The sequence below is a fragment of the Coloeus monedula genome, assembly GCF_965178545.1.
Source record: "Coloeus monedula genome assembly, chromosome: 11".
Lineage (NCBI taxonomy): Eukaryota > Metazoa > Chordata > Aves > Passeriformes > Corvidae > Coloeus > Coloeus monedula.
In genome coordinates, this window is record NC_138791.1 from 10,003,540 (window position 1) to 10,029,193 (window position 25,654).

The window sequence follows — 25,654 nt, forward strand, 5'->3', positions numbered from 1 at the left end:
GCCGTCCGTGCCATCTTCTCCCTTCGCACACCATGCGGTGCCTCCCCATCTCCACCTCCAGCAGCCTGGTGCCACCAGCCTTTGGCAGAGATGCAGGGATGGCTGAGAGGCACAGGGCTGGCATGTCAACAGAAAGGCTCAAGAAACCCAGAGCATCTTTCAAACATCAACTGATGTTCATGGCATGGCCAGACTGGACAACGCCTGCCAGATTTTGTGTGGGTGGCCTTGGGGAAACACCTGGAGAAGACTCAGATGTGAGCTGGTCCCAGTTACGTCTGTGTTGCCCATCTCGTTAGGCACATTGCTTTCTTACTCTCTCTGCTTCATTTATCACATTACAAGGGTGCCCTTAATGTCTCGAAGCATCTCATTAGCAGTGTGTCAGAGGGGATGTGTCGTGCAGACCTGTGGCTGTCCGGGAGTGGGATGGATCTTGGAGGTGCCAACTGCTGTTCCCCATCCCTCTCCCCTGACTGCATTCTTAGGCTCTTCCCTCCCGATCGTCCCTCCATAACACCAGGTTTCACTGAAATATTTAGAATGCATTTCCAGCTCCTGAAGTAAATCAATAAAATATAAATAAAAGGCATCATGAGGAGGCCGGCAGCAGCAGTGGCTGAGCCATGGCAGCGGCACAGGGGCAGAGCCCAGCCTGTCCAAAGACTGTCAGTCCCCAGCCACAGTGCTTGAGAGCCATTGCAGTTAGGACAGGCATAAGGCCCCCTGGCCAGCACCTTGCTTGTGCCTCCCTGAGTGATATTTAACAAAGAGAAACTGTTCTTGAAGCCACGAGTGGTAAAGAGGGCTGTGCTTCTCTATCTGTTTGATTAGCCCTGCTGTTGGGTGTGAGAGTGTGCTTACTGCCCAGGGCAACTGGATTAGCATTGATCTAACTGGGGAGAGCTGTTATTTATTTATTTGGTTGTTGGATAATCCCCCCATTGCTGTGGCATCTGGCTCTATCCTCTATGGATAAAGACAAACATCCACCAGAGCCTGAGTGGTGGCACTTCAGATAAGAGTTACGGGCTTGTCAGGTCCTTTCTAGGGCCAGGGAGGATGTCTCCTGAATAGCTGCAGTCCACTCCTCCCTTGGCTTTCTCTCCACATCCCTTTCCTTCTCCCTTTTTTGTTCCCCATGGTGGATTTTTCTTTCCTGGTGGGGGCATGAAGCCTTCCCTTCCCTGAAGGCTCAGGTAATGCTGTCCTCAAATGCTTTAAGGAGGGCTGTGCTATTCCAGGGAGGGCAAAAAGGGCTAAGCCCCATTAGCACAAGAGAAAACCTTGGAAGGGGCCATATGACACTGAGTCATCTTGAATAAAGTCTGGGAAAGTAGATTTCCTGCCCCAACCATCTGTTCTTTGGAAACTGCTCCTGGCCCATCTGCAGGGCATGGCATTGCCATTGGGCAGTGCATGGAATTGGGCAGTGGGACTCCTCCTGATGGCTCTAACATTTTGGTTCCTTCCGGATTTTGTTTCTTGAGTGAGCCATTTGTATTTGTTTCCCTGATGCAAGAGGAATGCAGCCACGTCCCTGAGGTTATTAGTATTGCATGTGCTTTCAGGACCGTCTGCATTTGCAAGTGGCTGATCTGATAATTAATGGGTGGATAAGCTGAAGAAGCCTAACTGGAGAGGGTCGAGGGACTGGCTGGCATTTTTACTTTAGAAGGAGTGAAGGCCATGTTAAAAATAATAGATATATTAAGAGGAGTTTTAATCTTAGGGCGGAGAGGTAAGGTGTAGTGCAGAGACAGGCATGTTAAGCTGCCCTTGTAGGGCTGCTCAGTTCACCAGGGTCTGATGGCACCCTCAGCTCCCTCCACGCCTCCATGTCCCTCTCTCTGCTGGTGTGGCACATCCTGGCTGCAGTGCCAGCACCCTGAGGTTCCCTCACTATTCAGACTCACCATGTTTCATACCCATCCTGAGGGATCCTGCTCTCCCTCTTGTGCATGGTCCCCAGCAGACACAGGCAGCTCCCCTGGACCTTCCTTGCTATGCTGATTTGCACAATGGCATCTGGGCTGGAACTGTGCTTTAGGAAACTAGGGGCAATGTATAGGTTTTCTCAATGCAGCTTTGGCTGCTTCCTTCAACTGCATATCCAAAAGCTGAGAGGCACAGCTCCATTTTTAAATTCCTTTTGGTGCAAGTGAGTGCACCACTGTACATTTGCAAACTCGTACATCACCACCCCACTCTGAGGAGACACACAGAAACCCTAAACTTCCACCATTCAGGCATGGAAGGGTTAAATTCCAAGCCTGGCACAGTGTCTGTGTTCCAAAAGTATGTGGAAAACAGGTTAAGCTTCCAAACACTGCTCTTACTCCCTCCTTCTTTAATTCTTTTCAGATGAATTAGTAATGGGGATAAGTTTGATCAAAAACATATTTGGGTCAAAGTTTCCGGACCTAAATCTGGTCGTGGCTTTAACCAAGGCCATGTACCAGTGGACTGGTGGTGGTCAATGTCCTCTTGCTCTACTATGGGCCCTGGGCATTGAGGCTTTAGAGATCAAGGGCTGCTTCAGGGGTTGCAGGGAAGTCCCATGTCACCAGTAGTGGTGGCCTGCATCAGGGCAATGGCAGTACTGAGTGCTCTGCAGGACCAGAAGCTCCCAGGTGGGGAAAGGGGCTTCCAGCTAGATCTGTCTTTGCCTTGGAACCTCAGCTCTTCCTTCAGGTTATGCTTTAACTGCAGAGCTTGAGGTAGGTTTGGGGACGGTGTACCTGGCTTAGGTGCCTCATACAATCCTCCTGTGGAGGGGCCTGCCTGGTTCCAGTGGGACATCATAGAAGAAACAAAGTTCATTGAAGTAGGAGGTACCAGGGAGAAGCAGAAAGCTGCTCATCCCTTGGGTGAGACTCCTGGTGGGACAAGGTTGAGCTTGACTTGTTGCAGTTCTCCAAATACACTGGAGACCAATTTGCTTTTCTCTCCTGGGGAGCTGCTGATGGGCAGGCTTTCCACTAGAGCTTGTGCTGTCCACTTGTGCCCCTGGCTTTGAGCCTCCTGCCTTTCCAGATGAGCCTTTTAAAGCCAAAAATAATTTAGCTGCAGTCTAAGGGTGGGGTGGCAACAGGTGAGATTAGAGACCCTTAATATATTGTGCTGATGGCTTTGCTCTCTACCTTCCCTACAGAACGGAGTCAGTGGCAGAGAAGATGCTGACAAATTGGTTCACGTTTCTGCTGTACAAGTTTCTGAAGGTGAGTTGGGGAAGGGATAGCAACCCCGTGTGGACAGGGAGGTGGTTCCTGCCTTGCTGGGCCAGCCAGCTACCCAAAGCCCAGGCTGACATGCTCCTGAGCATTGCTGCTCCCTCCCAGAGCAGAGATTGCTTCCCAGACCTCCTTTCCCATCCTGGTTTTCTGAGATGCGATTCTGGTCTCCTTTTTGGGAAATAGCTGAGATTGGGAAATGAAATCCAGATCAGGATTGCTTAATGCATAGCGGGTTTGAGATTTTAACAATGGTGCCCTGAGGAAAGATAAATCTGAAGCAACTCATCTGACTCTTGGAGTGGTCCCCATTCCTCTCTTCTCGCCTTTGCTTGTGTAACTCAGGAGGAAAAAGTCCTTAGAGCTGACCCTTCTATAGGCATGGCTGTGATGGGAGGCTGTTTCTGCCTCTTTGAGTTGTAGTTTAATGAGTTGCACTCTTCATGTAACGCTGCTGCTTTTCCTTCATCACTCCAGCATTGAGGTTCTGTGGCAGGGGAATGGTTTCCTGCAGGCATCTCCACTTCTGCTGCTGCTTCCCGTGCCAAAGGTGCCCTGGTGGGGATGGATGCCTTGAGGGACTTGTTGACAGCCAGGGACAGAGCTCTCCACTGCACCTGCATGAGGCTGCAGAGCCTGTTAGCTTGAATTCACCTGTTTCCCAATTTCATCGGGGTAACAGAAGAGGATGCCCCAGTGTAAGCTCTGTTTTTACCACTGGTGCATCTACCCATATGGAGAACATTTATGCCATCAGCACCAGTGCTTCCATCTGCTAGAGCTGCACCAGTTTCCATGCAGATTACACAGCAGCAGCTCCAGTGCACGGACCCCTGGCTCAGTCCTGCTGCAACTTTGGCATGACTCTGACGGATGAACGGCACCCGCGATCCTGCCGCTGGTTTGTCAGGCAGCAGGGCTGTTTCTTGGGATCCTGCCTGGTGTCGGTGCAGTGAGACTGGGTGGCACACAGCCGTTTTTTGTGGGATTTCATCCCTCATTAAGATAAAGAGGATTTGAACCATTTCCAGCCAGGAGATGTGAGCGAGCAGGAGTCTGAGCAGAACTCAAGTGATCGTCAACGAGAGGTGATTTATAATAACACTTACATGCACTTGGCTTTTTGCCTCTGTCGAGGAATACCCTGTATCTATAAAAATCTATCTAGCTTGCCAGGGGTGGGAGAGGAGAAGAGCTCTGCTGGTCATGAGGAGATGTCAAACCTCCCACCACCCCTTTGTGCCAGGGCTTTGCCCAGCAGGGCCCTTGCATCAGCACCGCCCGGTGGGATTGGGTAGAACACTGGCAGAAGGCTCTTTGGGCTCTGTGAACTTGGTGGCACAGGCAGGAGTAGCTCCCCTCAAGGCTCCCTGAAGTGAACAGGGTTATGCTTTGGCCGAGCAAACTGCAGTGCACTGCCTACGAACACCTGCAGCAGTGTTTGGGGACATTGCATTTATGTGTGTGACCTGACATCCTTTATCTGTCCCTGGCTGGACTGGGCCATGTTCAGAAGCTACTTTGAATCAGCTCATGCATCACCATTGTCCTGCATCTGTCCTTGTCACCCTTCAGACAGCCTTCTGGGCACATGACCAGGTGTGGGGCAGGTCTGAGGGTAAGGAGTAGCAAGTGAGAGATGTGGGGATGGTGGGACCAGGGCAATGCCTCTTTATAAAAAAGTCCTTGGCTACACCATGACTTAGGCATGGGAAAACACCTCCAGTCTCTGGGTGGTAGCAGCAGGAGAAAGGTCTGATCTAGGTGCACCATTACAAGAGAAATATACACAGAGGGCCTGGATGAACTTGCTGGCTGTGAAATTTGTTACGCTGGGATTCATCTCCTTGGGAAGTGGTTGAAACTCCACTGCTTGAGTCACTTGAGTTAAACTGGAAGAGACTTGAGGATGTGCTCATGCCCTCTTCTGGGTTAATCCCACCAGAGGAGACCCACGAGGCTGTTCTCACCTGTCTGTGGGCAGTGAGGATCACAGGTGGCAGCAAAAGCAGGAGAAGGCCATGGAGTAGATGGAGAGTATCACAGCAGACAGTTTGCCAACAGGGAAAGTGCCCCAAAGTGCGGTAATTGTGCATGTAAATGAGGCAGACAGCCACGTGCCCAGCTGCCAGATCGGCTCTCAGCAAACCTGCCCCGAGCAGGGCAAGATACACTGGGGTGAGGGATGGGCACAGGGACAGGACAGCCCCTCATGCCCAGGGCCAGCAGCTTGGGGAGCCAGCGAGGGCTGGCGCTTTCAGGAGGGCCCTGTAGTAGCATTTATCAGACTCTTAATGAGATACCTCAGGGAAAGGGAGATGGATAAATTGAGACAAGTGCTGAAAAATGCACAATATTAGGTTCCTGATGAGCTAGATCTAGTCAGTAAGACAGTTTGGGAATTACCTGGCTTGTCTCAGCCTGCTCCCAACATATCAACACAGGCATGCACAGGGTGTCTGCAGCTGCCCTCCTCCAGCTCGGCTGCCATGGAGAGCTCCCAAAGCTCCCCTCAGCCAAGTTCCCAGCAGAGAGCAAACTGCATAAGGGCTGGCAGCATGGGCACAGTCACATTTGGGGGGCAGGCTGCCCTTCATCAACCTGAGGGACCATCTGGCCACATCTCAGTGGTCTCTTCCTGTATATCACCTGATAGAGCTCCTCCCAGGTCAACTGCCCAGCACTGGTTTCTTTGGTCCCTGTTCATTTTGTTGGTCTCTGTCAAAGATGATCCCTAAATCATCCTCATCTGCAGTCTCTCAGTGAGCTGTGACCCACAGCCGCATCTTGGCCCTGGTCTTCAAGAGCCGGTGGGACAGTGAGGCTGGGAGTGAGGTGTTGCATTTTAAGGGTAGGATCCACATTAGGAACAGATGGAGAAGCCAGTGTGGGAAAGACTGAGCCCACCTCTCTTGGTGTGGATTCCCAGAGGTGGTGCAGAGCTGCAGATACGGGGCAGCAGCCATGCCTTACTGGAGAGGTGAAAGCTGTGGGCTGAGACTGCAGCAACCATGGCAGATGGAAGCAAGAGTCCCACTCCAAGCTATCCTTCATCCATACCACTTCCACAGACTTGGAAGTTTCACAAGGAGTTTTTGCAAGCAACCAAAAAAGGCAACTCGAATCCTTCCACCAGAACCAGAGAGGTAGGCTTGGGGTGCCCTGGGACCCCTGGGCTGTCACCACTCTGCAGCCAGCCTCGCCTTGCTGGGCAGCCGGTGATGTGCAGCCTAGCACCCACTTGGGTCTCTCGCTTTTCCAAGCTGACTTAATGAAGCCAAGTTTGCAAATGATACATAATTTCAAAGACAGGCGTGTTGTCGGAAGGTCTGGGGATGATGTATGCCTGTTCCTGCTCGTTAGCAGCTGTCTCTTTAATTACCGCAGATGCTAACGAGATGCTAACAGCATATGGTGACAGGGAGAGCAGCCGCACTTTGCACCAAAGTACAATTTATTTGTGAGGCGGCCGGGAGGGAGGGATGAGGGCCAGTGGGGTAAAATCTGCTGGGACTTCTTCCCATCCTCTCTGTTCCCGTTGTACTCCTTTTTCTCCCTTAGGGCTAATGGCTGTATCTGGAAGGGCTCATTTGGATGCAGTTCAGGGGAGATGTTTGGGCCCTGGGTGATGAACGGGTGTCCACTCTGAGCCCCGCTATGCCAAATCCTGGCTCCAGGCTGGCTGGTGCTTCCAACCTTGGCAGGTCCTTTACTGTTCCCGAATCCAGCATCCAGCATATTTTAGGGAGAAGTGTCTGGTCCAGTTTCCCTTTCCCTTCCTCACATGTATGAGATAGATGCTGATGTGGCTCTGTCTGGTGGCTAAAGTTGGCTCTGACTACCAGGCTTTGGCAGTGGAGATGCGTAGGTGGCAAATGATTTAGCTGCAGGAAACCTCATTGCCTGGTCCCCTCCATCACTTAGAGACTCAGGGCAGGGTTGTCTGTGGGTTGCTCCCTTGCTTTTCCTTCCCAATGGATCTGTCTGGCTGTGCCCAGCTGTCATTTGGAGAAACCTCCTTTGACCTTCTCTCATGTGAGACTGGGCTCATGGAAGACGTCAGAACTGCAACGTGCTACCTGGGCAAGAACCCCCAGGCTGTCCTACTGCAGCATGCCCTTTCTAGTCCTCAGGTGCTTCTCTTGTCTGGAGCAGCTCAAAAGACAGGCTGTATCCCATACTCAAGGTCCCCAGACTCAATCTGCTATTCAGTAGACTTGAATTTACCCTTTTTAGCTCATCTTTGGCTTGCAGAATGAGCAGAATTCGCCCAGAAGTATCTGGAAGCTCTGAGAATCTGAGCCAACAGGTTGATAGACAATCAACTTCCAATGGGCTTGGAAGGAGAGAATAAGTTCCTTCACAGGATGAATTTTACCATGAACCCCTTCCTTGCAGTCTTGAGCAAGGGATGGAGACTCTTTATAATGCCGTGTGTGGGGATTGATGCTGCAGGGCCACAGGAGACTTCTGACACAATGGTGGTTCTTGAAAGGCAAAGCTGGTGCCTGGCACCTTCTAACTCTTCTCTCTCCTCTCCTCCATCCCCCTGTTCCACAGGAATGTGCCGGGGAACCACTCTTCATGCTCTACTGTGCCATCAAGCAGCAGATGGAGAAGGGACCCATTGATGCCATCACAGGAGAGGCTCGCTACTCCCTCAGTGAGGACAAGCTCATCCGGCAGCAGATTGACTACAAAATGCTGGTTAGTGCAAGCAGAAGGCTCAGTGGTGCTGGTGCTTGCCAGGATTGCCAGGTCCAGCTCTTTAACAAGATCTTGGAGGCACACAAAGTACTTTTAGAGAGAGTTTTGTCCGTTGTTCTCTCCAGCATTCCTGGGTGCCTCTTGGCCTGTCTGAGTGGGGCCCATCTCAGACAGGGTCAGAAACAGGGCCTTTCCTTGGCAAGGTTTGCTCTTGCCATGGGCCCAAGGAAGCCAAACATGAACGGAATCCTTCTCCATATCTCTCCAAGCAAACCCCCTGGCAGTGGCAGGTTTGAGTGAGAGATGCTGTTGAGCTTGTGCTACATGGAGCAGCCCATAGCTCATGTTGGGTGTGGATCGAAGTTAGAGCTTTGGGGTTACTGCAGGAGATGGAGAGATACTTCTCTTCTTCCTTCTGAGCCCTCTCCTCTGTCCAGCTAAATGATAAGCCAGACTCTTCCCCTGGCTGAGCCTGCAGCTGGTTCTTCACCTGAAGCTCAGTCTCCACTGGGATGGTTGGGAGAGGAGTGGAGTGTGCCTGGGCATTGCTTGTTCTCAACAGGCTTTGGTGCATTGGGCATGGTTTGCTGGCCCAGGATTCCTTCACTGACACTGTGCTCCTTTTCTGGGAATTGGAGATTTGAGCGTGGCAGGGAGAGGTGGTGAAAGGGGAAAGGGGAGCAGGAATGTGCCATGTGGCTACAACTCTACAGCAGCCCAGCAGGTGGGAAGACACCGCCTGTAGACAGCTGTAGCCTTGTGTCCTTGGACCTGCCTTTGCAGCCAGTGTGTCACAGCCTCTCACTCGAGCCTTTCTGACCCTGTGCAGACCCTGAACTGCGTGAACCCTGAGAATGAGAATGCCCCAGAGATTCCTGTCAAGGTGCTGAACTGCGACACCATCACGCAGGTGAAGGAGAAGCTGCTGGATGCTGTCTACAAGGGTGTGCCCTATTCCCAGCGACCCAAAGCTGGAGACATGGACCTGGGTAAGAGAGAGGCCAAGCACTTCCCTGTGGGGAACAGGGATGTGACTAAGAGCAGAAGTGCCAATAAATCTGGGCAGGGCAGGAAAATCAACATATCCTACAGGAGCACATTTGTGTTTGTTCAGTCCACTTTTGCTATGCTGACTGGCACTGACTGTGTGTGGGGAGCCCTGGCATGAGAATGGGGATCCTGCCAGTTGAGACAATGGGGAGAAGAGCCCCTTTGGCTCTGACTGGGGTCTGAATTGCAGGCTTGAGGTGTCTTGAGATGCAAGGAGGCCAGGATGAGAGCAGTGTTAATAGTCTGTTCTTAAAGGGGGGACAGGGGAATGGAGAGGAGCAAAGGTAACAATCACCGGGGTCAAACTGATGCTGGCTTTCCTTGAGTACTTGGATTTGCCCAACACACTGATAGTCATCAGCCTTGGGGCTCAGAGAGGGGTAGGAGGGCTCTTTAGTTGATGCCTGGGTACCATGCTCCTGCCCTTGCCTTAGCTTTGTGCTCCTATTATCCGCTAACCATGAGCCCTTCTCCCTCACGGGGACAGAGTGGCGGCAGGGCAGGATGGCCCGGATCATACTGCAGGATGAAGATGTCACCACAAAGATTGACAATGACTGGAAGAGGCTGAACACCCTGGCCCACTACCAGGTAAGGCTCTCCATGATGGAGAACACTGAGCAGTCACCAGCTGCTTTGAGCTTGAGCATCTTCTCTCCCTCCTCAGCTTGGTCAGGGCCTGGGCTCAGCTCTCCAGGGCCATGGCCAGGAGGTCTGCAGTCACTTTCCTTCCTGCACCTCATGTTTATGGTCCTTTTAAATGGGACATTTCCAGAGTTCATGGAGGCTGTTCTGCACTCTGACCTTACTCTGCCATTTTCATGCTGAGCTTTCTGGTGTGTTCCTGTTCTGGCCCTTCCCCCATCTGTCACAGAGCTATGTCAGGCTCCTTCGCTGGAGATGATGTCCCTGGGGTGGTGGCAGTGTAGCTGCATCCCTCTGGGGCTGGTTTCTGCCATGGCTGTTCCCCCTGTGCCTCTCTGGTGTGGCAGCCTCTCAGTCCATCTCTGCCCACAGGTGACGGATGGCTCCTCAGTCGCCCTGGTGCCCAAGCAGAACTCAGCATACAACATCTCCAACTCCTCCACCTTCACCAAGTCCCTCAGCAGATACGGTGAGTGCACTGGGGCATCCTCCTCTGGGCTGGCAGGGGAGGTGACACTGGGCTGGGTATGTGGACCAAGGCACAGGGCAAGTGACTATAACTGTAGCTCATGTGAACAAAGTCCTCCAAACTCCCAGCTCTCCTGCACGATGCAATCTGTTCTGGTGTTGGGGAGGGAACAGGTGCCCTCAGAGCCGTCTTTCTTTGCAGTGTGTTGGACTCAGGGGAAAAAGGCAAATGTTAGATGGCTGCTGTTAAGGGATCTTTTCCCTTTTATTCCCCTGAAATCTAATTAAAAGAAGCACAGAGGCACTTAGCACTTAAAAGAGCAGAGTTGAAGACTCCCACGAATGTACTGGCATGTATACTTCAGCCTTGGTTTGGGAGGGAATAGTGTGATCAGCTCAGACTGATGCACAGGAAGCATCTGTGATCCTGTCACTTGTGTGCTGGGAGCAGGACAGGCTCTGCAGAATTCTATCCATGGTGGTCCTGGCCCCTGTACATCAGCCAGGCTTGCATTTGGCTCAGCGGGGTATGAGCAGAGCTCCCAATCCGTGTTGGCTGCAGGGGCTGAATCCCAAAGCTCCTCTGGAGGGGAGGGCAGTGATGGGGCTGGTGGTGAGGCAGAGGTGTCAGGGTAGGAGCATCCCCCTGTGCTTGCAGAGAGCATGCTGAGGACAGCCAGCAGCCCCGACAGCCTGCGCTCACGGACCCCCATGATCACCCCTGACCTGGAGAGCGGCACCAAGCTCTGGCACCTGGTGAAAAACCACGACCACATGGACCAGAGGGAGGGCGACCGGGGCAGCAAGATGGTCTCCGAAATCTACCTGACCCGTCTGTTGGCCACCAAGGTATGGCCCAGAGACCCAAAGCTGATGCCTGGCTTTTGAAATCTGAGTGGGGAAGGGTTGTGATTTGGGTTGTCCAAAAGTGGTAAGCACTGCTTTTTTGTTAGCCTCCTGCTCTAGCACAGGAAGAGGTCCTCATTTGATCTCTTTTCTGAGCTGGAGGTGAAGGGTTTGTGTGTTGAAACCCTCAGTGAACATCCCCTGAGTGGATTTTCCTATTTGCTTTATGCGCCTTTTGGTGTTTTTACTGTTGCCTGTATCCTTGAGCAGCTGCTGGTCTGCAAAGGAGAGATATCCTGGGATAGGTGCCTCTTTGGTGTTTGGGATAAAGCTGCAGAACTGGTGATGTGGGAAGGGTGATTACCCCTGGCATTTGGCATTGCAGCATGTTCCACTTCCCTCAGCACATACAACAATTTTTGTTTTGTATGGTGCTTTCCTTTGTATACTTTCAGCATGCCAGATCATACAGTGAAGGAGACACCTCATCACTGCAGTGTCTGTTTCCCAGTATAAACCACTGAGAACCAGTAGGGTTACACAGACTGTACTGTGCTGCTCTTCCAGGTGTAGGAATAGAAGTGAAATTGATTTAGAGGCTGACCATTAGTTAAAGACTCACCTGTCTGCTGGCACAGGGTGTTGCTGAGCAGCCCTTTTCTCTTTCTCCTCCTCAGGGTACCCTGCAGAAATTTGTGGATGACCTGTTTGAGACCATCTTTAGCACAGCTCACCGTGGGAGTGCACTGCCCCTTGCCATCAAGTACATGTTTGATTTCCTGGATGAACAAGCTGATAAGCATCAGATCAATGATTATGATGTCAGGCACACCTGGAAGAGTAACTGGTAATGGAGAAGGACAGTGGGCAAGGGGGGTGGGCTAACAATATCACAGCTTCCAAGCCCTCCCACAGGGAGCAGAAATATGTACCTGGAAATGATCCAGGACAAGAGAGGCCCATATCTCTGTATTTGGGGTGTGGGTAAATCCCTTGCATGCCTTCCTTCGAAGAAAAAAATCCCAGGAATGCAATGCTCCCTCAGCCCTTCCCCAGATCCCAAGCAGCACGCTCCCCCTGATGGCTGCAGTCGCTGAGGGCCACAGCAGCTCTGTTCCCATCTCACCTTGGCCTCTCCATCCTCTGGGCTCCTCCAGGGATGCCAGCCCCAATTCTCATCTCTGCTGTCCTGAAGGTGTTTCCACGCTCCTTGCTGTCACTCAGCCGTGCCCTGCCAAAGCCAGCACAGATCTGTGTGCACACCCTCGCTGCCCTTGCCCGCAGAGCCAGCCCCTACTCTGCTAATCTCTGGCTGAACGCTGGGGTGGGCAGCTCATGAGGCCTCCTGGGTGCTGTGCTGGGGCCGGGGCTCCAGCAGGTGTTGGCTCCTTAGCCCCCTTTGGCATTTCTCGTTTCTGCTGCCTCACTGGTTCCACCTCTCTGATCTTGCCGTGACTGGAGACGGGTATGTACGTTCCCCGTGTCTGGCATTTGTTAAATGGCAGCCAAATTGCTTTTGTGTAGTTCAGTAACTGTTTGCAATTAGCAGGGCAGGAAAAGAAACATTTTTAAATGGAGATGTGAGAGCGCGGAAGTGCTTGGAACTGATTTATAACTCAGCTTCCTATATTAAAAGAAGGAGTGAAAGGCAAGGGAGGAAAAAAGCCCCACTCTTCAGGGGCTGGGCACGCAGGCTCTTGCATACTAATGCCTGTGCTTATCTCTGGGTGCTAATTCGACGTGTGGAGCTAATTTCTCCAGGCCATTCCCTTCACAAATGAAATATGTACACGCACCCAGTACCCTCATTAGGAAAGTCCTGGGGAATGAAGTGTGTTTTGTTTAAGATAAAAACATTCACTGAATGTAGGTGCTGGGGGATGACAGAGCAGGGAGGATTTCTGATGGAGGAGGCTCTGAGGCACTCCTGGGAGAGGAGGGGGGCAGCAGGATTGGGAAGTGGAGCCATGGAGGGTGGCATGTGTGTCAGTATGCAGCAAACAACCAGTCGATGGCTTGCCAGGAGACCTGCTGTCTCTACAGCTGAGAGCTTTATTTCCAGCACCTGAGGCCGCCTAAATTTTCCTCTGGTGTTAAATGCGCTAATGAGTCCCTTGAGGAGTCCAGTTAACTCCCTCCTCTGGCATGGGAGATGTGTGAAATGCCACACAGCGCCTTCGAAGGGATTACTGATGTGAGAGAAAGGGACCGTGCCTGGTTTGACCCATGGGCTCAGCAAGGTCTCTTCAGTGTGAGTGGATCCTTGGAGAAACCACAGATCTGCACCGCCCTGGTTTGCCTTTGGAGATGTTGGCAGTGCTGAGGAATTTCTTCACAGAGAACTGTGTCTTTGCGGGGGTGGGCAGGGGGGAATGGACATTTACCCAGGATGTTTGCATCCCTGGAATGCTGGGGAAAGCAACCTACCCAATTCTGCGTCATGGGGAGCTCCTCCACAACTAGAGGTGCATGTATGTGCCAGCTGCCTTGCAGGGTGTGGTTCAGGTGCTGACTCCTATTTTCCTTCATCCCTCAGTCTACCTCTACGTTTTTGGGTGAATGTGATTAAGAACCCCCAGTTTGTGTTCGACATTCACAAGAACAGTATTACTGATGCCTGCCTATCTGTGGTGGCTCAGACATTCATGGACTCCTGCTCAACTTCTGAGCACAAGCTAGGAAAGGACTCTCCCTCCAACAAACTACTGTATGCCAAGGACATCCCCAACTACAAGAGCTGGGTAGAAAGGTGAGTAGACTTGGCCATAGCTCCTTGCTTCACCTGGGGGACTTGCAGTGGATGCTCATGGATGTGGGGACTTGGGTTGTTGGGAGGGCTCCTCTTGGCAGCTGACTGAAGCAGGACTGTACTAATGCTGGCTGAAGGTGATCCTCTTGTTTGGGGGATGATGCTTTCTCATTATTGTCTCCTGGAATGAGTTCGCAATGACTGTTCTGAAGAGCTGTTTATGACTTGCTTAAGGGGTGCTAAAAGCAACATCCACTATTAGGTTGTCTGATGTTTTCTGTTGTAAAAACTTGGTCTGTACTAGGGAATTACTAACACCTCCCTTGATTGCTTTTGAAGAGCAGTGAGAACACAGCCTTGGACTAGAGAAGTGCCTCTTTTGTACCACAGCAATTCACCCAGGTTTTGCTGAAATGCTTGAAAATTATAATTTCCCATCTCTCATCCTTCAGTACATGTCGCCTGGAATCCTTGTGAGGGTACATGCTCTGAGGCAGTGCTCAGGCTGCTGTCTCTGTGCTGAGGAGCAGGGAGAGGAGCAGGTCCCCTGACACCTTCCAACACCATCCACCTTCCCTGTTAGCTGATGAGAGATGTCCCTCTGTCCCGCTGAATTAATGTAGTGTTAAAGGTTCAGGGTTTGAATGAGACTGATTTTGATGCACTCAGGCATAATACTGTGTTTAGCTTTATCCTTTTGGGAGAGAAACCTAGGAGATGTCCTCCAAAGCCCTCCAAATAGAGCTACTGTTAAAATGTTACCGTCCTGTGAAGTGGAATTTCATAAAACTTAAAAAATGGCAGATTTCAGGTTGCTGATGCAACTTTTCCTTTTTGGTGATGTGCTGGGTTAAAGATGATGCTTGGTCTTAACTGAGGGCCCTTTTTCAGCATCTTGAGCAAATACAGAATGAACTAAATGAAGGATGCCCAGACAACAGTAAATGTAATATTCTCTAGTTTGTAAGGGTGGAACTTTGTAGCCTAAATCACCTTGGGTACTCGCTTGTGCACAGATATTTTTGTTGCACCATTGGCATGCCTGGTGTTTTGCAGGCAAGTACAAAGACAAGCTTCTTCCCTTGAGGAAGGTAGGGCTTGGATCAGAAGGAAAAATGCCCCTGAAATATGATGCCTGAGATGAGAGATGAGCTGCATTGTAATAGGAGGAAGTTCTTTGCGTGGGGCTGGATGGGGCTTTGGAGGGGGGTCCCATAGGAACATCACAAGCTTCATAAGGTGAATTTCTTTGACCTTGCCATCTCTATGACAAAAATATTCAGCATATGTGTATGTGCCTGGAAGAAAAAAGGTATAAAACCATTTCAGAGTTAAACATTGGTCTAGACATTCTGCGTCCCTGGGGAGGAGGTGGGAGATCTCAGTGGTTACAGATGTTCCTGCCATCGCTTACCTCCAGAATGGTCCCAGAGGCAGATGAGCAGGGAGCAGAGATGTCCTGTGCAGGGGGTGACTATGTCTACCACTGTTCTTCTACTGCAGGGATTTATGGCATAATCAGCATTTCTGGCTTTTGGCACAGTAACAGTCACAAAGCTTTGCAGAGGAGGCATGGGAGTGGTGTGGGGGTGGCTGAGTGGGACTGCCAGTCCTAACAGCAGGTCTGTCTGCTGCTGTGGCTCAGGCACCAGCTGAAAAAAGGGCATCCTGCCAATCTGAGGCAGGAATAGCACAGGGAAGGGCTTAGGAAGTGGGGAACCTGGGGAAACCCAAGGGGACTGCTGCTGGGGTCACATGTTATATGTCCTCTGGAAATGGTCGGTGTGACTGGAATCTTGGTCCACATGAGCCAGGCACACCTTGTATTGAAAACGATGGTTTCTTCCCATCCTATGTGTCATGATAACACCTGGAATGTGAAACTGCTGCTTTAGGACACGTCACTCTGAGGTGATCTTTCTAGGGGTGTAGGAGATGCCTGGTTTAGTCAGAGGTCCTCACCCCAGACCACTGCTCTCCCAGCAGCATCCAGGAATTCTCTGGCATCATTTTCTGGGTGTGAATGAGCCTCTTTGTAAAAACTGCCCAAGTAGTTTATCACTAGCTGAGTTCAGTGCTGTGGGATGGAGTGGATCCTCATATTCATCTCCTCAAGTGGTCTTGCTGCCATCTGCTCCTATCCAAGTGCTTCAGCAGTGTTCCATCTCAGCGTTCAGCTGATGACACTAATGATGCTAATCACTGTACCAGAAACTTCACTGAGTGAGGAGTCATGAGGAGCAGAGAAAACCTGGGAGAGGCTGGCACTCTGTATTTCCAGGTGGTAATGCTGGTAATACTGGTCCCTGGGAGCAGCCAGAGCCCATTTGCTGTGGGCAGGGTTTCTTTTTAAAGAAAGGACACAACCCTGGTTTCCAAAAAGTCCTCAGCAGCCAGCCCACTGGTGCATCTGCTTGGTGTAACTCTCCTGCTGTAATGGGATGCTGCAGCTTTGTCCTCTCAGGGTTTTGATGAACATCCTGTTGGATATTCTGTTTTTCCACTACCACAGCACGTGTCTTGCTGCAGGGGCAGGATGTCACCTGGTCTCCTGTTCACACCCCAAGTATTTAATTGCATGCAAAGGGGCATTGTTGGCTTTAGGGACATGGTGACCTTAGGAGAGCAGTAGCAAAACCTTGTGTGTTGCTGCAGGTGTGGAGGGTCCTGGTGCATGTGGTTTGGTGGCAACACATGCCAATGGGATGGGAAAGATAAAAAATGTGTCGTTTAGGAGAGGGTGGAAAATCCCTCAGAGCAGCATCTCTTGGCTTCCCAGCATGGTGAGCAGAATTGCTGGGTGCTGTTCCATCAGGACCATGTTCCTAACGGTGCTGACTGCTCTGTGGAGTGCTCAGAGACCTCTTAATGGGCAGTGTTATAATGGGTGATCACATGTCACTGCTTGGAGGTAAGATGCTCTTCACGTGCCTTTCCAGTGGCTGTTCTCTGTGAACATCGTGGCAGGGACCCATCCCCTCCTGCCTGTCCCTGCTTCTGACCCACTCTTCTGTTCCTCCCTGGCAGATATTATGCAGATATAGCTAAAATGCCAGCGATCAGTGACCAGGACATGAGCGCGTACCTGGCAGAGCAGTCGCGGTTACACCTCAGCCAGTTCAACAGCATGAGCGCCCTGCACGAGATCTACTCCTACATCACCAAGTACAAGGATGAGGTAAGACGTGGTGAGGCAGAGTCAGGCCTGAGCTGCCACTTGGTTCCTTTTGTCCTTGTTTCTGCAGTCCCCTGCTTTTTCCTATAAAAACACACCATGAAATGCGGAATAGTAACATATTCCATGTCCGTGCTTGGACCTGGTGGAGAAGGAAAGGTTTGGGAGGCATGAAGCCAGGAGCTGGAGTAGGCAGTGCTCATTCCTCATATTTTCTGCAGGGAGTAATGTGGGAAACACCTATTTTTCTACACATTTGGCACATGAGCTCCATGAGGCTGCAGAGTTCCTGGCATTATCTCAGCGTGCCTCCCCTATCCACTGCCACCAATCCTGCACCATGGTGGTACCAATGCTGTGGATCTGTACAGGTGGTGTGTGGCTCCACTCCTCAGAGATGTTAGAGGATGTGGTGGCCTCTCCAGTGCTTGTTTTGTGAATGTCAGTAAGGATGGTTAAGAACTCCTCTGTTGTAATTTATACAAATTAATTTCTCAAAGCTCTGCTCAAATCCGCAGCCTACATCTTATTAAAGCAATAAAATATGTAACTACTGTAAAATATGGGTCTATACACAAAGCATGATAGTACAGGTTTTATTGTCCCAATAAAGGGGTTTGATGACTGTATTTGAACGGTGGCTCATTTAGGTGACAGAGTGCCAGAACATCTTCTCACTCAGAGCCAGGAGAGGAAATGGGGTGCCTGTTATACCATGCAACAATCCCGAGAGGCTTCTCCCAGTGCCTCTTTGAGGTGTGAATTTAAGGGGTCCATGAGCAGTTTGTAGCAGACCTGGCCCCTGGGTTTAAGGTCAGCACTGGGATCATGGTGGCCAATATCCTATGGAACTCGGTGCTTTACAGGAGGGAGGAGGAGGTCCTGACTTCCCTGGTTCTTGGGAAGATGCTGGTGGGACCTCTGTGCCACTCCTTAGATGACTTTGGATGGCACATCCCAGAGGCCCCTGTTGCTCTGGGTAATGGGTTGGCCATGAAGGGGTTCTGGGGTTTTACACTTCATACACAGTTTTGTGGCTACCATGAGAGTGCAAGTGGAGCAATCTGGAAGATCTAGATTTGCTGTGGTCCAGCTATCATCCCTCAGCCACCATCCAATGCTTGCTTCCTCCAGGCTAAAAGTCCTACAAGCCTTAAATAAATCCTCCAAGCCCTGGGTGAGAGCGTGGAGGGGACCATGTGAGATGAACCCGTGGCATTAATGAGTTGCTCTTTAGGAGCACAGGTCCTCTTCTTTCCCAAGAGCAGCCTGACATCTGTTGAGTGTCTTGCTGTTGCCTGCTCTCTGAGCATCACAAGTGTGTTCACAGCTCTCAGGAACTTCTTTTATTATTTGTAATGGGATTAATAAATCGCAGCTGTTCCCTTTGTTTGTTTTCATTCATTAAGCACAATTATATGCAGCCCGATTGCACCCTCTTTGATGCAAAATGGGAGAGAATAATTTTTCCTGTTGTTCAGTGCAATAATATGCTGTCATTGGCTGTGAATGAAAATCATAATTAATTTTCATTTGGGTACTTGCATCCTGGTAATCAGTGGTCCTGGCTCCTTACAGCAGGTGACAAACCTGGGTCTCTCTATGCTCAGCACAGGTTTCCTTTGACTGCATTGTTTCCATAAGGCTGAGATAAGAGAGGGGTAAATAAATGCATGGGCAATTTGGGAATCTTTTGACACCTCAGCATCCCAGGATATACAGCTGTCTGATTGGGAGGGGCAGAGGAGGCAGGTGGGTGGAAAAGGCTTCTCCTTCACTTCTCTGACCAATCTTGTTTGGTTCCAGCTCAGGCACCTTTCAGGCATGTGGGGTTTTGATTTCTGTGTTAGTATCACTATAGGTGTTTTACTCTGTGTATAGCATGAGGGCTGAGAGCATCTGTGGAGATGGATGGGGGGGGAGTGTCCCCAGTAGCAGGTTTGTGGCAGAATCCATGAGTTCTTGTCAGTCCAGCTGCTGCCCTGAGTTGTTGCTGCCAGGAGAGGTAAATCAGATGTGTCCAGCTCTTGCTGGTGATTTTTCCCCTCCTCAGGAGCTGGCACCAGTGCCCAGATGCAGCTTTCCCTTTTCTTTTGGGAAGAGACTTCCCATCAGGCATCTCTTACTGCCCCAGGAGACAGGGGCCAGGCTGGTCCTGCCCCAAAACAGCCTGAAGGAGACCCAATGTGTTGGTGGCCAGAGGCTGGTTGTGGCAGGGTGGTGGATGCTCCTCAGCACACCCTGCCTGCCTCTCCACAACTCGCCAGTGCTGCAGCAGCTCTTAATCAAAGGGAGCTGATTCCCCATTAAGAAGTTACCTGTAGGGCTCCTGATGGACTTTGCCTGCCTCCTAGTAAGTCTATTAATTATACAACAGTTTGTTTCCAATTATGCAGCCAATGAAATGGTTAATCAAGTCCCCTTTGATGGATGCCTTGATATATAATTACAAAAAATTTGCTCTCTCAACTAGCTCACCCGAGGAGATGAGATTTCTGTCAGGTTTGTTTTTTTAAATCGGCTTTTCTGCTCTGCTGGCATGATGTTAGTGAGACGAGACTCCTGGCTGCTGGGAGGGCAACTGCCCCTTTGTTTTACACTTTGTTACTCCCTTTTTCCCACTCTGAGCCTGGTCTTCTGCCTTCCTGCTGCTGCCAGTCCTTCCCCCAGCCCTGGGGGCGTGGTCACATCCAGCCCAGGGCAGGGGTCTGACCCTCCAGGCTGCAATCTGTCATCCTGATCAGCAGCTTGTTCAGGGAAAGGATTTTAAAGGAGGAAAGTCATTCTCAGGGGTCTGTGGGTGCACCCCTTTAACAGGACTGGGGGCTCCCAGGCTTTGCTGGCGCATCTATCTGATGTCCCCTTCCAGCACCCCACTGTCCTCATTGTCCACTGTGGGGAGAAATGTGACAGGTTTTAACTCTGGTGGCAGCTGAAGCCTTGTGGATTTGGTGTTTTTGTGCTTGTGGAACCAGTTCATGGTTTGATTGTGGTCTCTGAAACACAACCCCTGCTTCCCTAAGGCGTAACAGGATTGTTGGAGTCACAGATGTGGCGGGAAGGTGTTGTTGGCATGGATTTGAGGTTCACTCTCTGTTTGACTGTGTTTCCTTCACTTCCCCATGTGCAAGTTGGCTTCTCGTTAGTGTCAGGCAGGTCCCTGGTGTTACTGCAGACCCTTTGGGGTTCCCAGTGGGCTCGGTTTGTGGAGGGCACCACTCAGAGTGGTGTCTTCCACCTTGCACTTCCTTTGGCCCCATTGGGGAACAAGAATACTTCCCATAGGGCCACATCCCCATCTCCCGATGCTGTCAAAGAGCCAGCGGGCCACAGGGAGCCGCTTTAGGTAGGAAGACACCTCCTCACCCTCTCTCCTCGCGTCTCTCCCCAGATTTTAGCTGCGTTGGAGAAGGACGAGCAGGCCCGGAGGCAGCGGCTGCGGAGTAAGCTGGAGCAGGCGATCGACACAATGGCCTTAAGCAGCTGAGAAGGCGGCGGCGGCGGCAGCGTCCGGCAGCGGGGGCGGCAGGACGGAGGGAGGGAGGGAGGAAGGACCGGCCAGCAGCAGCCACGGGCACAAGACTTTGGGGCTGGCAGCGGCCGGGCCCGCGGGAGCCGCCGCGCCTCCGCACGCTTCCCACGGACAAACACGGAAACCTCGCGCTTTAGCGGAAAAAACCACAAACCCCGACGGCAGCAGCAGCGTCGATAGAACTCCCTGACCCACAGACAAACCCCCCAGACCAGCCGGGATGCAGCGGGGACCTTGCAGAGAGGCGATGCCGGGAGGAGGAGAAGGGGGTCGCCTGCCCCGTGGAGCTGCTGGGCACCCCTTGCCTGGGCAGAGCCCCTGAGCCCACAGGGAAGGAGGGTCGGGACCGCGGGGCTTTCTAGGAAGGCGTTTGGATGTTGTTGTTACTTTGGTGAAGGGAGGGTGGGTGGGCTCCTATTTTTACTGTACTTGACTTGCTCTCCCTTCCTTCCCCCCAGCTGTCCACCTCCTCTCCTCCTCTCTCTTTTTCTCTCTCTCCCCCCTTCTCTCTCTCTCTCTCTCTCTCTCTGGCCTTCTGCCACTAGTGTTAACTGCTATATTTGCACAATTTACACGAGACAAACAAAATTTTTAATTTAAAGGAAAAAAAAAAATTGTAACAAAAAATGGGAGGGGAAAAAATATTCTAAATTTTTTGCAATGAACTAACAAAAATGATTTTAAGAGATAAGCTAAAGGACTGATGCTGGGGAGATTTGGGGTGGGAGCTTTAGGGGTGGGCAGGAAAGGGAGAAATCCCTGAGCTTTGATATTTCTAAAATACGTCCTGTGCCATGTTTTATTTGAATGTCGTTTAGTGCGAAAAAAAAAAATTGAAGAAAAAAAAAAGTTGGGAGTTTTGTTAGCTGGATAGATGCTGTTATTTTAATGCTGCTGAGTGGTTCTGGAGGTCAAAATCAGAGAGGAAGGGAGATCCCAAGGCTGGTTTTTTCTTTTCCTGGGTGATTGCTGAAGGATGGTCGGTGTTTTGTTGAGCTTGTCCTTGTTTTCCCGGTTCGGTGGCCATGGGGTGGTCTGGGCAGTGCTGCCTGCTTCTGCCTGTCCTGGGATGATGTGGGGTGGAGGATGGTTGTGGGGCCTTGGGGACTGTCAGGAGGGTTGATGGAGAGCCAGCCTGGCTTTTTGTGGCAGATTCTCTGGCACTGGAGCTGCCTTAACAAAAGCCCTTTATGTTTATTTTTCCCCATCATCTTTTTGTGCTTATGCAGGGGAAGAGACCGGATCCCTGGCAAAAGGGAAGGCAGCTCCTCTGCATTCCTGACTGGGATCCCCCCTGGCAAACCCCACTGGGTTCCCAGCCCATGGAGGGACTGGGATTCAGGCTGCCATGGGGCTGTTGCCTGCTCTTCCACCTGGGGACCCCAAATGTGTGCAGGACCTTCCTCCCAAGACTGACCTTTCTTTCTCCTGTCTTTTCCTTCTTTCTCCCCCTTTCTCTCCTTGCTGTCACCCTGTCTCCCCTCCGCTGCCTCCGCCCTGACAGGGCTTCGCTGGAGACCTGAGGTCTCTCCCTCAGTTGTCCCCTTGGAAATGCCAGTTCCTTGTGGGTTTGTGCTTTCCAGAGATGAAAAGGTGCTGAATGCTGCCCTGAATGGCAGCAGGTGACCAAAAACTTCCAAAAGAAATGAGCAAAACCCTTTCCTTTTCTGTACTGAGAACTCCTGTCACTGCCCAGGCCACGGCACCCGGGGCCACACTCTGCCAGGAGCGGACGGCTGTCGAAATCCAAGTGGAGAGAAGCCCAGCTGATTTCTGTCCATTCCCTTAAATTGCAAGTTAAGGGGGGGAGAGGGAGAAATAATGAAGTTTTTAATTAAAAAAAAAAATAATAAAAGTGTGTATATATATATATGTGGTTACAATCTAATTCTCGTGCCCCAGTGGGGTGCTGTATATTCAACTGAAGGAGAATCAAACCAATATAAATATGAGATGAATTTACACAGCCAGTTAAAACAAAACAAACAACAACCGAAAAAAAGAAAAATTAAAAAAGGATACCAAATGGTCTGGAAGGAACTTCCAAGCCTTTCTCACCATGCAGAACAATTGTTTGAAGCCTGCACATCTCTCATTATGTTGTAATTTTGTTTGGTTTTGTTTTGTTTTAATAAGGAGGGAAAGGAGAGAAGATGCTGATTAAAAAAGAAAAAAAAAAGGAAAAAAAAAAAGATGACAAAAGAATCCAACCACAACAGCAAAACTATGTTTGAAAAAGAATTTATAATTGTTTCCCAAACCTACGAACCCTGAGCTGTCGCTGGATTTCTGAGAGCTGTGGGCTGTTGCATGACTGTGCTAGATTTTAGTCTGAGTTGATCTTTTTAAGAAACAGAAGAAAAAAACCCATAAAACAAAGAAACTGCAAGTATTGAATTTTAGAGGTTCGTTTAGGCCTGTTACCTGTTTTTTTTTTAATTTGAAATTAATTTGCCACTTTCTCGTCCAGAAGAAAAAAAAAAAACAGCAAAATGAAAGACTTTAGAGGTTCACATCTCAAATGTGGTACTTGGAGAGCCTTAAAGGACAGCTGTGTGCCCTGTGCCGGGGCCACCGCTGGCTGCCAGCATCTCCCTGGGTGCTCTGGTGGGACAGAACCCTCCGGGGGTCCCTTTGTAGAATTCACTGCTGCTGTGATGGGGTGGAGGGGTGCCTGCAGCTCCCTTTGGTGCAAAACTTCTTCCTTGTGGCATTGCTGGCTGCGTGGTACTGGTGGAAGTCCTGGAAATCGCCTGGAGGATGGCGGCAATGCATCGGTGGTCACTGCGGTGTGACGGAAGGGGAGCGATGGCTTTGAGGTCTCTGTCCAGGACCTGTGTGGGTCCTGCCTGTTGCAGTGGTAAGAGTGTCTTGGGGAGCTTTGGTTGGTGTTGAGGGAGCCAAGCACATGGGTTTTGTGGTGGTTGAGAGGGGATGGAGATGTGTTTCTAAGAGCATCTCCCTGAAAATTTCCTTTGGACAGAGAGGGCTGGAAGCACTGTTAATTGCTGAGGTCTATTAGCCTGTTGCTTTCCCAGCAGCAATGCTGTGGGTGCTCCCTCAGCCAGCCTGGAGGGACAAATTAGTTTTTTGGCCATAGTGGGTCTGAGGTGAATTTGGGCAGCAGAGAGGCTCCTGGGGAGGTCATGCTGGGTTGAATGGCAGTGCCATGGTGTGGCTCTGCTTTCTGGGCTCCCCTTGTGCTGTGACCTAACTCTTCCAGCCCCCTGGTGATGCTGACTGCCTGTAGTGTGCTCCTAGGGATGGGTTCCCGTTGGCTTCCTCCTGGAGAGCTTTGGGGTGTCTGCAGTTTGCTCCAGCAAAGGATGCCCCAGCATCTCCCCACCACTCGGGGGTCCCCTTGCTAACGGGGGGGTGGTGGTCAGTGAGGTGGGCACTGCAGTGCTGCCCGCAGCCTCTGGTGCTTCTTGGTGCTACCTTTGCCTTTCGCATGATGCCCAGCGTCCTTAATCGTGCCAGGCAGCTGCCTGCCCTCCCTTGACCAGCCTGGCGGGGTCAGAACCGGCCCTGTCAGACCCTGCCTCAGAACGGAGAAAGGTGTGGAGAAGCTGGGAAGCACCCACAGGACTCCTCTTACTGCTGGTGTAGCCCATGCCCCAGAACGGGCTGAGATGGAGAAGTATCCCTTGCTGTGAGCCTGCCTTTCCGGGCACTCCTGCTCTGGACACCACCAGAGGCAGCTGGGCCGTGCAAGCTGATCCCCCACTGCTGCAAGCAAGGGGGGGTCCCTGGCTGCTCTCATTGCCTTTCTCTTCAGTTTGGGGTTAAAAAATGTGCAGTCCAGCCTGGACATGTCCCCTCAGCAGGAGCCCCGTGTCACCCCCAGAGCTGGCCCCAGCCTGGGGACAGGGAGCAGGGGGATGGGTGGGGGGACCCCCCCAGGCTCACCCGCTCCTGACCAAAGCGCACAACGAGCTGTCCTTTAAGAAAGCAGGGGAAAACCTAAGGCGGACCCGGCGAGAGGCAGAGAATTCTAATAGTTTTAGAAAATTAAATGGGGAAAAAAAAAATCACACTCCGCAGTCCTGATTCCCTTTCTGTGATTGTTTCAGACTTGAAGCAACAGGCCAGCACGGCTGGCCGAGCGCCCTTTGATCGTGTAAATATCCTGCTATTTCCTATTTTAATGTTCTTCAGATTTAGTACTTGTAAATAAACACATGCATCAAGGAGAGATTAAACATTTTTGCTAAAGCTGGTGTTTTGCCTGTGTTTTTGGGGGTGATGTGGGTGTGTGGGGCAGGCAGCTTTGGGAGCAGTGGGCAAATCCGTGGCTGTGCCAGGGGATGTGATGCAAAATGGCATGTGCTGCGGTGGGCCAGCAACACGGTGCATATGTGTGTGTGGGGGTCCTGAACTCTGGTTGTTTACACCCCCCAAAGGAGCTCCAGGCTCTCACAGGGGAATATAGATGACTTCCCCATCAGCCCCTTTCCTGGGTGGCTCATGTTAAACTGCTTTAAACCATTTGATTTCACTCATCACCTTTCTAAGTGTTCAAAGCTGCTGATCAGATGCAGAGGGGCTGAACCTGCAACGCTGCAGGTACAGAGAGGTAGATACCTGCCTGACTGTTCTGCCACTCACTGGGATCCACAGGAACCGACCAGGGCTCGGAGAGCTTCACTTCTGCCTCTCGGACATTCTGGCCCTTCCTCCCATAGGGATAGAGTGGGGTGACAGCACAAGTGCTTGGGAGGAAGTACACGGTGGTGAGGTGATGCTGCAGTCGTGTCTCTGCAGGCTCTGCACACTGCAGGGCATCTTCTTTTCCAGCTCCTGATCTTTTCCAGCTCCTGATCTTTTCTAGCTCCTGATCATTGTCTTTAAAACTGTGTCATCCTGTAGCTCTGGGTACCTCCAAACTCCGTTGTAGTCTCTGCAGGGTCCCAAAGTGAAGCACCAGGAGAGCAAGCCCAGGGCAGCAGCTGGTCGCCTCAGCACCCTCCTCACAGGGGCACCTTCCTCAGCAGTGTCTGGTGGCCATGGCAGGCGGGGCAGGCATTCCTAGAGAGGAGGGAGTGAGTTTGGGGATGTATCCCTGGGGTTTGGGGTCAAGGCCAGGACTCTGCCCAGCACACAGACTGAAATCAGACAAATTCAGCTGCTTTTTTGGTTTTTATTGCTTCCTTAGCCTGTTCCTGCCCTGGGACCAATCTTCTGAGGGATTGGGCTGGCAGGTTGATTGTACTGTGGATGCTGAATACATCTTTTCTCTGCATTTAGCA

General features: G+C 51.2%; 1 protein-coding gene across 1 annotated transcript in view; it reads left to right on the forward strand.

Moving 5' to 3' along the window:
- Nucleotides 1-20,768, forward strand: part of PLXNA1 (plexin A1) — a 112,121-nt gene extending 91,353 nt beyond the window's left edge. Inside the window, exons 23-32 of the mRNA XM_082288896.1 lie at nucleotides 3,155-3,221; nucleotides 7,794-7,940; nucleotides 8,770-8,929; nucleotides 9,478-9,581; nucleotides 10,008-10,104; nucleotides 10,762-10,952; nucleotides 11,627-11,796; nucleotides 13,486-13,698; nucleotides 16,726-16,876; nucleotides 20,265-20,768. Coding sequence (XP_082145022.1) covers nucleotides 3,155-3,221; nucleotides 7,794-7,940; nucleotides 8,770-8,929; nucleotides 9,478-9,581; nucleotides 10,008-10,104; nucleotides 10,762-10,952; nucleotides 11,627-11,796; nucleotides 13,486-13,698; nucleotides 16,726-16,876; nucleotides 20,265-20,360 — 1,396 coding nt within the window. The 3' untranslated portion in view covers nucleotides 20,361-20,768. The remainder of the gene's footprint in view (nucleotides 1-3,154; nucleotides 3,222-7,793; nucleotides 7,941-8,769; nucleotides 8,930-9,477; nucleotides 9,582-10,007; nucleotides 10,105-10,761; nucleotides 10,953-11,626; nucleotides 11,797-13,485; nucleotides 13,699-16,725; nucleotides 16,877-20,264) is intronic.
- The last annotated feature ends 4,886 nt before the right edge of the window (nucleotides 20,769-25,654 follow it).